Genomic DNA, 11,450 nt, shown 5'->3' with positions numbered 1-11,450 from the left:
TAATTAATATTAATGAATATATTAATGTATGCAAATGTAAAGTGTTACCAATTTCTGTTTTAATAACAGTAATCAAGTGGCCAATAAATATGGGTACTTGGTCAACTAATTACTCTACATACTACATACATTACTACTACATTGAACAAAAACACAGATGGAGATAAAAATACATGACATTTTCATCACATTGTTGGATTCTGTCCATTTTTGATCCATGAACAAAATGAATGCAACCGGAAGTCAGGGGAGAGCCATCTTTATTCAGCATGAGGCTACGATGTTAACCTTCCTTCTTTCATTTTTCCTCTCTCCAATAATTACAGAGTTAACACAGTCTTTTATGCCAGGACACATGGGAGGTGGTCAATAGTCATAACAAACCATTAAACAGTCAACACCTTCCAATAAGAAAGGTTTATCCTACAAAAGACCCTTGTACGGTATGTTCCAACCTATGATCAATGGGCCTATCCATAGAGCCTATGTCAGTCACATGGGCAACTCCTAGCCGGAGGTATGGACAGGATGTGTGGGGCCCATCAGTAACAGGCATCACTCCCTATCTATCGTAGTCAGCGCATCTGTGTTGTGTTAAGTTTCTCATGCCCATTTCAGGCTTTTCAATGCATTTTGACAGTGGCTTATAGGGAAGGTGTTTTTGTTTCTAACATGTATTTGGAGATTTACTTCATTAATATGCAGTTCTAAAATTTCCCAAGGGAATCCACATCGACCCAACCCCCAAGCGTGGGAACCACTGTTCTGTAACCTCTGCTTGCTTTTCCTTTATCCATGAGCGACACACCACTGTCTGTCTTGCTACCAGCACACTCTTATGTAACATAAAGGTAATACAAGAACTTGGTAGCATGCTGAAGTCAGGCTCCCTGATACTTAATTAATCAGAAACCAGCAGCATAGCTCCCTGCATCCCACTGCAGACTTTGCCTTTAAAGTTAAGCTGTGCAGGATGATCCCTGGATGGGAGTCCTGAAGCAACTAGAAATGGCATTGGAAGCCCAGTAAAGGGGCACACTTACTACTTGTCTATACCAAATTCCCCAGGAAGTGAAGGGACATTGCATTGCGTAGGATGCCGTCTTTCAGATGGGATGTTAATGGGTGTCCTGACTGTTGTGACAAACCATCCACAAAATCACATGGGACTTAAAGTAAAACTAGGTGTTCCCATTTTCCATTTGTCTTGAGGAACTGAGATTAGGTGATTGGATGTTCATAACATGTTTAAACACCTCTTAACTTTGGGCACAAGCTTGGACACAAAAAGGTTGTGATCTGTCTGTTAAAACAGAGGGTGGTTAGCGCTTCAGACCTGTAGCTGAAATGTTGTTAGATTGAATCCCAAGCAAAAATTAAAACTTGTTTTTTATGAAAAATTATTTTTTCATGTCAAGAGCGGAAAACTTGGGGTATATGTCATAGGTACCTTTATTATATTGCACTCATTTGATTGAGTAAAACAAACGGTAAAGCATTTATTATGGTGGGTATTCTGTTTTATCTTTATTTTGAATTGACAGCTTTAGACAGTTTTTCATCTACATTGAGTCGGTTATGGAGTTTCAAAAGTCACTTAACCCAAATTCCTAGATTTTCCCCAAATCCCAGTTGAAAGATTACAGGAATTATTAAGGAATTAGCAGATAATCTGGTAAAAAGTGGTAATTTTTTACATGAAATTTGAGTCAGCAAAAATACCTCTGAATCAGTCTTCCTAAAAACATCAAATTGGCTGCTACACTGCCATCCTGTGGCTAAAAATGGAGAATATTGTAATATGCCTCACTACAGAAGTCAGGCACATTACAATGGTCTCAGTTTTTGACCACAGTTCCAATTTAACAAAAGTAAGTATAGTTTCATTGTAGAACAGATATCTCCCACATACACACAATATTACCTTGGTACAGGAAGCCTATTTTCCTCCCAAATAATTCAAAATACCTATCCATTGTTCCTTTACCCCTGTTTGTCCACACCATCATGTTCAACCTTTCAAATCATGGCTCGGTAGGGGCTTGAGGTGAGGCAGGAGTTGACACATTCCAGGCCGTCTACACTGCATTTGTTCAATTGAATCGACCAACACATGCAACACCAACACATGGTGGTAAGCTGATATGTTCAGTTGGCAATCGAGGCATTGTATAAACCATTAGCCCTCTGCAATGTTATCACTTAGAGACATGGCGAGTGCATTGAGCTCTAGCTAGATGCGGCAGGAGGTTTGGACAGCTTCATGTCTGTTCCTTCCTGTGCATCTGCCTGAAGATCGGCGCGTTGCTCATCCATGCGCTTGGCCTGAACCTTCTGGATTAGGCTGAAAAAGTCCTCGTCTGCCCCAGACAGAGCTCCGCAACCAGGTTCAGGGAGAGAACACCGCTGATCTTCAATCCTGGTTGACTGGAGAGAGGGAGAGAGAGTTATGAATTTTTAAAGTATCTAAGTTTAATAGTAATAAATTAAATGAATCTTATGTAGACAAGTATATACAGTACACTATCATTCAAAGGTTTGTGGTCACTTGGAAATGTTCTTGTTTTCGAAAGCAAAACAAATGTTTGGTCCTTTAAAATTACATCAAATTGATCAGAAATAGTGTACATAGACACTGTTAATGTTGTAAATGACGGTTGTAGCTGTAAATGGCTGTTTTTTAACAGCCATCTACATACGCATACAGAGGCCTGTTATAAGCAACCATAAATCCTGTGTTCCAATGGCACGTTGTGTTTGCTTATCCAAGTTTATCATTTTAACCCTCTGAGTACTACGCTTAAAATGTTTGGGTGTCACTACTTTTATATTTGGGCTTATAAACAATATGTAATGTGAATCAATCATTGTGTATTTGGCATCAAATTATTCCAAATTACCTCAGCTAATATAAGCTTGCATGTTAATGTTCTTGTAAGGTACTGTTTTAGGGGAAAATGCACAATTAAGTAAATAATTTCATAAGCAAAATCAGATTTTTTCTATATATCATTGAATTCTGACCATAACACACTCATATGGAGTGATACTCCCAATACAAATGTTCTGTGCAAACACAATGCACATTTGTGTAAGAAAAGGCTTCACAATGAATGTGAACAGAAAAATGAAATAATTTGCCTTTTGTCCAACATGTTTTTGACACAATTTTTCATTGAAATCAACCACCCCGGTACCTCAACCCAAAAACATTCCAAAAACACTTTTCAAACCCTTTTTCTTACACAAATATGCATTGTATCACAATAAAAGTGAACAGAACTATTAAATAATAATTCACCTTATGTGCATACAGGACAATATGATTATGACACCCATAATTATTTTCTATATGATTGAATTCAGACCACACACAGCCATGTGAAACAGATCTCCCATTCCAAATACGCAAAGCAGACAATATCTATAATGATTACATTTGTATTACATTATTTCATGATAAATAGGTTATTAGATATTACTTACCAGACTGTACTTGCGTTAGCATTAGCCTGTTGTTAGCATTCGTCCTTTGTTGTCTGGTAACTCAGCTATCCAACGTTTGATAACCATAACGGACTATGGCTACATTTAGTAAAAGTGTTTTTACGTTTTGCCATTTTATACTAATAATAATACTTATAAAACTGTTGAAAACACAAATCCTTTCTTTGTCTTTTCAACAAGTTAGCGTTACGCAAGGACACAATGCTAAAACGTTCGCTAATGCTAAGTTAGCATGCTAGCTAAGCTGACATACTGCTACAACCTCTTCTACAGTCAGAATGAGCAAATGAAGAAAACAAAACTTACGTCCCACCCAGCAACCTTATGATTGGATCAAACACGCAACAGATACCTTCCCCAGATTGGGTAAAATAAACTATTCTGCATGGCAACAGCCTTCCATTGGATGCTGTCACTCAACAGCCCATCCATTGGTCAGGTGCACAAGGTTTTGGTTTCATTTGGACAGGATGACAACAACAAGGAAATATGCCAAGTAAACACAAAGCGCATCTGCGTTTTCATCGGACTCTCGTTGAAACAGCAAAGTAAACAGAATCTCTCTATTACAAACCGTTTTGAAAATATGTAATACTATGTAATTGTTATGCAAATACGCCCCGGGCGTGGGCGCTACCGCCTAATCCGTCCTCAGAGGGTTAAAAGGCTCAAAATGGCCAGAAAAAAAAATATTTCTTCTGAAACTCATCAGTCTATTCTTGTTCTGAAAAATGAAGGCTGTTCCATGTGAGAAAGTTCCAAGAAACTGAAGATCTCCTACAACGTTGTGTACTACACCTTTCATAGGAAAACGCAAACTGGCTCTAACCAGAAAAGAAAGAGGAGTGGGAGAACCGATGCACAACTGAGCAAGAGGAAAACATTAGAAAACATTAGAAAAACAGTAGTGTCTAGTATGAGAAACGGATGCCTCACAGGTCCTCAACTGGCAGCTACAATAAATAATACCTGCAAAATTCCAGTCTCAATGTCAACAGTGAAAAGGCGACTCCAGGATTGTTATTTTAATGGACAACAAAAATGTTCTTTCATAAACAAGGAATTTTCTAAGTGACCCAAAACTTTTGAAAGGTATTATAGGTAGCATCGTCACTCCAAGTGGTTTCTTCATTCTGACCTGGTACTTGATGAGCATGTTGAAGAAGTCATCGGTGGGCTCCTGGGGAGCGCAGGTGGCACACTGATGGCCCAGGTTTTTGTGGGCAATCTTCAGCTCAGGGAAGTTGCTAACACTGGCCCTCTGGTCATTCAACCTCTGGCTCTGAGAGGTAGCGATCTGGTCAAAGAACTCCTCTGTCTGGGCTAAGGTGAGGGTGGAGTCAGGGGTGCAGGTGGAACCTCTGTCCACCGATGGGGAAAGGGGGAACGGGCAGCGCTGGTCAGCCATGACGCTACTCTGAGAATGCTGTAAAGCCTGTCCTCATGAGGTGGGTTAGAACCTCTGGGAGTACAGAAAACTGGTTAACATAATTTTCATAATAACATCAAAGCTTAAATTACAGAGTAAAATAATAAAATAGATCTTATTAAAATAGTGTTATTATTATCTAATGACCGGGTTTGCCCTTTCGGTTGGTGATAATAGCCACACTTACTTGATACATATACCTAACCAGAAAATGTTAATTGTTGTTGTCATTATGATTCTCTAATAACTCTACAGCTCTACTTTTTTATTTCTATCTACATGACAGCAACTGTGCAATTTAGGTCACAAACAATGTGGTATGGACCGGCATAACCAAATTATGCAGACATATAAGTCCAACATAATGTGAAAGAAACAATCCAGCTTCAGTTGTGTACAGATACAGAAACTTTCAGCTTTGTTTACTGCTAACTCAAAATCTAACAGCTTCAAAAAATTTAGACCTTTCAGTTATGTCCCTATTTCTCACACTCTCTTTCTGTCTGTAAGGACTCCTTTTTCCCGGGTGCAACAGGTTTCACACTATGAGAAAATGTTTTGTGGGTACAAAATAGGGGGCTTTCTCTCTGAGCAGTGTTCATGCTAGATCTAGACCAGGAAAAGAGCTAAGTTCTTTTCTACCACATAAATGCTGAGTTAACTTCTACAACATAATCAAAGATTACACATTTGTACTGCACCTTGCACTCCAGAAACCAAAATGTGTAAGGTTCCGAACTTCAACAGAAGTCCAACACTCCTCCACCTTTTCGTAAAAGTAAAATCTTGTTGTCGTTCTTTGCAACCTGCTCCAGTCTCTCACTGTCTCATTGTCACACACCCCTGAGTTCCGGACACTGTCTGTCTAATTTCAAGAGAGTGAGAGGGCAGGGAAGGAAAAAAAGGGGGGGGGTGCCCTTCTAAACTTCCATCATTGTTACTATAGGAACACGAATGTGGCCTCCAAATCTTGCCTCTTTTGCCACGCTCACGCGCACACCCACAAATCCACAAACTAACAGACTCACAAGCACATACACAAACTGCATTGTTAAGATCCATTTGCCTACTAGAGAATCAGTTGCCTACCTCTCTGTCAAGAGGCATACAAAGGGACCTGGTGCACTTTGCTGGCATTACAGATCACAAATACATTTATATGCATGCTTTTTGAGTGTGAAAGTATAGTCAATGTAAATTGAGTGTCTAGACAAAGAGACTCCAGAGAGAGACTACAGTGCAGAGTGAGTGTAGAAAAAAACAAATATATCTCCACACTGCCTAGGATCCCAACCATGAATGGCTCTCTGTTCCTGCGTCATTATGTGGGAATGAATCCCTCTTTTCTGGCCCTCCCAGTCAATGTGCCCACCAGCAGCCAGTTGCTAGAGCAGTACTCTGTTTGAACAGAGTATTGCAAGTGTGTTTTGAGTCCTCATTATCACACCCTCCAGTGGTATATAGTGAAACAGTGCACAGATCTTTTAAAATCAGACTCAAATATTATGTAACTACCATGGACATATACAACATATTGTTTATGGATTGTTTTTTTATAAGAGTATTAATATCAATATCACATTTTTAACATAAATAGTCCCTCTATTTCAAGGTACCAAAAGCATTGGGAGAAATTAAGCACACAAAATGTAGTATATACACTTTGTATATAGATATTAACAAAACATAATATAACAAATATAATACCAATAATATTGACTGTTTAATTATATAGCTGATGGGTGATTTCATATTTCTTTTTAAATGGCATGTTAATAGTTCTATGTTATGTTAATAATATATATGTTGCTTGCATATTTTGGTTGATATTAGGGAGGACATTGTAGTGTGCATTAGCTGGACAAGTGGACATGGACAACAGGGCAGATTTAACACTATAATAGTTGTATTTTTCAAGTGTGTAACCACATTATATTATACATTATTATAAGTATTCACAGAGGGGTGTCTGGTGTGGGGTACCACCTTTGCCTAATACTGACTGAACCAGTGAACAAGACAGGCTAAGATGTAGCACACCCTAGTCCAATTTTATCAAATAAAATGTAATTCCCCAACAACAGAATGGTGAAGTGAAAATGTTGAGTTGCTAGTGACTTTGGAAACATTTTAATGTCAAGCACTGCCTTGGTGAATTGGTAATATACACTCACCTAAAGGATTATTAGGAACACCATATTAATACTGTGTTTGACCCCCTTTCGCCTTCAGAACTGCCTTCATTCTACGTGGCATTGATTCAACAAGGTGCTGAAAGCATTCTTTAGAAATGTTGGCCCATATTGATAGGATAGCATCTTGCGGTTGATGGAGATTTGTGGGATGCACATCCAGGGCACGAAGCTCCCATTCCACCACATCCCAAAGATGCTCTATTGGGTTGAGATCTGGTGACTGTGGGGGCCATTTCAGTACAGTGAACTCATTGTCATGTTCAATAAACCAATTTGAAATGATTCAAGCTTTGTGACATGGTGCATTATCCTGCTGGAAGTAGCCATCAGAGGATGGGTACATGGTGGTCATAAAGGGATGGACATGGTCAGAAACAACGCTCAGGTAGGCCATGGCATTTAAACTATGCCCAATTGGCACTAAGGGGCCTAAAGTGTGCCAAGAAAACCTCCCCCACACCATTACACCACCACCACCAGCCTGCACAGTGGTAACAAGGCATGATGGATCCATGTTCTCATTCTGTTTACGCCAAATTGTGACTCTACCATCTGAATGTCTCAACAGAAATCGAGACTCATCAGACCAAGCAACATTCTTCCAGTTTTCAACTGTCCAATTTTGGTGAGCTTGTGCAAATTGTAGCCTCTTTTTCCTATTTGTAGTGGAGATGAGTGGTACCCGGTGAGGTCTTCTGCTGCTGTAGCCCATCCGCCTCAAGGTTGTGTGTGTTGTGGCTTCACAAATGCTTTGCTGCATACCTCGGTTGTAACGAGTCAAAGTTGCTCTTCCATCAGCTTGAATCAGTCGGCCAATTCTCCTCTGACCTCTAGCATCAACAAGGCATTTTCGCCCACAGGACTGCCGCATGCTGGATGTTTTTCCCTTTTCACACCATTCTTTGTAAACCCTAGAAATGGTTGTGCGTGAAAATCCCAGTAACTGAGCAGATTGTGAAATACTCAGACCGGCCCGCCTGGCACCAACAACCATGCCACGCTCAAAATTGCTTAAATCACCTTTCTTTCCCACTCTGACATTCGGTTTGGAGTTCAGGAGATTGTCTTGACCAGGACCGCACCCCTAAATGCATTGAAGCAACTGCCATGTGATTGGTTGATTAGATAATTGCATTCATGAGAAATTGAACAGGTGTTCCTAATAATCCTTTAGATGAGTGTAGTTGCATATCCTTTGAAGTGTGCAACCACCTGACCCTACCAGACTGGTTTTGTTCTGCCAGTCCCTTACTGAAACCGCTTCATTGTTAGTTTTTTCGGTTTCATCCTTAATGTTTAATTAGATTTAATTCTGTTATTTAATTTGGCCGATCAATAGCTTTCCACTTTTTGAAAAGCTCTAATTACTATGGCAGTTTGGTTGATGTAATTTTCTTACTGTATGAAGAAATGCTATCCATTGAGTTTGGAAGAATTTGGCTGTACTTTTGCAGACATGAGGTTTCTGTACACTTCAGAATTTAATCTCTGCTGATTTTGTCAACATAATCAATGAAGACAAGTGAACTATTTCCAGTGGTGGGAGTCATACAAACCTAAGCCATATAACCCCTTTCACCATATTCCAAAGCCCTTCAACCATATCAATTTGAAACATTGATAATTGGAATTTACCCCTAAAATACCATCATGAAAAACTCACCAATTGCGCTGGATATCGAGGAGGTGATAGCCCTAGTGATTTTGAATAAGCAGATAATGTATAGGATTTTCTACAGGTCCCAAAATGTTAGATTGGATAACTACCCTTGACAATTCCATCTAGGAATTGAAAACTCAATCTATCGTGCAACATGTGTTTTAATATTGATGGTAGCTTTTGTACACATTGTCCTTTATACACTTCATTTGGCTGGGATTCCCCGAGTTTACGGGCATCCCAGAGTTGCCTCTTCACTGTTGATGTTGAGACTTGTGTTTTGTAGGTACTATTTAATCAAGCTGCCAGTTGAGGACCTGTGAGGCATCTGTTTCTCAAACTAGACACTCCCTTGTATTTGTCCTCTTACTCAGTTGTCCTCCCAGTTGTCCTACTATTTAGGTTAGAGACAGTATGTGTTGTTTTGTGGAGTTCTTCAGTTTCTTGGGAATTTCTCACATTGAATACTCAGAATACTCAATTTTGTTACTCGCCTTCGTTACTCAGAACAAGTATAGGCTGACAAGTTTCAGAAGAAAGTTCTTTGTTTCTGTTCATTTTGAGTCTGTAATCAAACCCAAAAACGTTGATGCTAAACTAGTCTAAAGAAGGCCAGATTTATTGCTTCTATAATCAGAACAGTTTTCAGATGTGCTAACCTAATCACAAAAGGGTTTTTCTAATGATCAATTAGCTTTTGAAATTGATTAGCTTGGATTAGCAAACACAACATGCCATTGGCAAACAGGACTGATGTTTGTAGATAACGGGCCTCTGCAGATATTTCCAGCTACAATAGTAATCTCCAACATTAACAATTTCTACACCAGTGTTTCTCAACCCTGCTCCTGGGCGCCACACTGACCTGCATGTTTTAGAGCTCTCACTGCCCTAACATAACTGATGTAGCTCATGAAGGACTTGATAATAAGCTGATCATTTGAATCAGGTGTGACAGTGCAGGGAGAGATTTGAAGCATGCAGGGCAGGGAGGCGCCCAGGAACAAAATTGAAAAACAGTGGTACACTGTATTTCTGATCAATTTAATATTATTTTTATTGACAAAAAAGTGCTTTTCTTTAGAAAACAAAGACATTTCTATGTATGGATATTTGTAGTCTTACTCTTGTTCAATGATCTGCTCATTGTACACACAAGTCATTTATAATTTTTTAGATTTTCACATCTTTTAGAAATGCTGGTGAAAACAATTCAAGTTTTAGCCGCCCCCCCACCAAAAAAATATCATGAACAACGGAGAGTTATGACATGAAAAGCTGTCAAAAGGCTCTTCATATAAAATAATTAAATATAATACCGTCACCGATTCACCCACTTAAATAATTGTTAAACAAATGTTAAAATCCTCCAACTTTACTTACCTTGAGCTTCAGACTCACATGGCAAGAGAACTGTATATTGACCATGTTCCTGTAGCAGCCATCAGATACTATAATGTACAAGAAGTGCCTTTTGAGCACTTATTTGTGGATACAGGAGAATGCCAGCATGAAAGATCCTGTCTACTTTGTGCTGTCGTTTTCCTATCAACACCCCTTTTCTAAACTGATAACAGGGACAAAAAGTACAGCTTAAGCAATGGAAAGATCACTCCAGCGGTTTGATATCTATGCAAATGGTGTAGGCCCATAATTCTAACACAAGTGTTTTTGTTCTTTGAGCTTGACGAGTGCAAAGGCTTGTGAGAAGCATCAGGGCTGTGGGAGTGGGCTATAGGATCAGATTAGTCAGACATGGAATTTCCTGATGAGGCATTTGCCTTTGTGCCTTTGTGATACCCCAACCAATACACTTCCATTCTGAAACTGAGTGACACAGGAAGAAGGATATAGGATGAAAAGAGGAGGACGGGTTTAGACATTTTGTTTTTGGCAAATCCAATGGGAAGTCCAATGTGCAATGAAAGGGCCCACATGTGAAAAAGTCAAACAGTTGACAGTTTTAAAAGTTAAAATCAACCATTCAAACCCTGCTGTTTGGATAGTTGTTTATTTTATTCAAATGGATGTTTGAGGGTGACATACCCAAACCTACGAAAAAATCTAAATAGAACATCAATTAAAAGTATTTAATAAGCTAGGACTAGGCTAAGTGGATAGTGGATATAAAAAGTCTATACATCCCTCTTAAAATGTCTGGTTTCTGTGATGTAAAGAACGAGACAGATAAATCATGTCAGAACTATTTCCGCTTTTAATATGACCTATAATGTGAACAATTCAATTGAAAAACAAACTGAAATCGTTGAGGGGGAAACATTTAAAATAAAAAACTTACAATAACCTGGTTGCATACAATGGGGAGAACAAGTGTTTGATACACTGCCGATTTTGCAGGTTTTCCCACTTACAAAGCATGTAGAAGTCTGTAATTTTTAATCATAGATACTCTTCAACTGTGAGTGACAGAATCTAAAACATAAATCCAGAAAATCACATTGTATGACTTTAAAGCAATTAATTAGCATTTTATTGCATGACATAAGTATTTGATACATCAGAAAAGCAGAACTTAATATTTGGTATCAGGGCTGTCGCTGGGCAATACAGACTTTCAGCTCCCTCCAAAGATTTTCAATTGGGTTCATGTCTGGAGACTGGCAAGGCCACTCCAGGACCTTGAGATGCTTCTTACAGA

At 39.0% G+C, this 11,450-nt stretch overlaps 1 protein-coding gene across 2 annotated transcripts; it reads right to left on the bottom strand.

The window, feature by feature from the left end:
* Positions 1-1,426: 1,426 nt before the first annotated feature.
* Positions 1,427-10,406, bottom strand: gpsm1a (G protein signaling modulator 1a). 2 transcript variants are annotated; one of them, XM_010865257.3, is made up of 3 exons: positions 10,175-10,406; positions 4,646-4,969; positions 1,427-2,427 (listed from the first exon to the last, which is right to left on the bottom strand). In XM_010865257.3, exons 2-3 carry the CDS (start codon positions 4,913-4,915, stop codon positions 2,230-2,232), a joined length of 468 nt encoding a protein of 155 aa, XP_010863559.1. In that variant the 5' UTR covers positions 4,916-4,969; positions 10,175-10,406; the 3' UTR covers positions 1,427-2,229. The 2 variants fall into 2 exon arrangements, with proteins under 2 accessions (XP_010863559.1, XP_010863560.1); XM_010865258.3 differs by lacking the exon at positions 10,175-10,406 and adding an exon at positions 5,638-5,793.
* Between the last annotated feature and the right edge of the window lie 1,044 nt (positions 10,407-11,450).

The sequence above is a fragment of the Esox lucius genome, chromosome 13, assembly GCF_011004845.1.
Source record: "Esox lucius isolate fEsoLuc1 chromosome 13, fEsoLuc1.pri, whole genome shotgun sequence".
Taxonomy (NCBI): Eukaryota; Metazoa; Chordata; class Actinopteri; order Esociformes; family Esocidae; genus Esox; species Esox lucius.
This window is presented reverse-complemented; position numbering and strand designations above follow the sequence as displayed.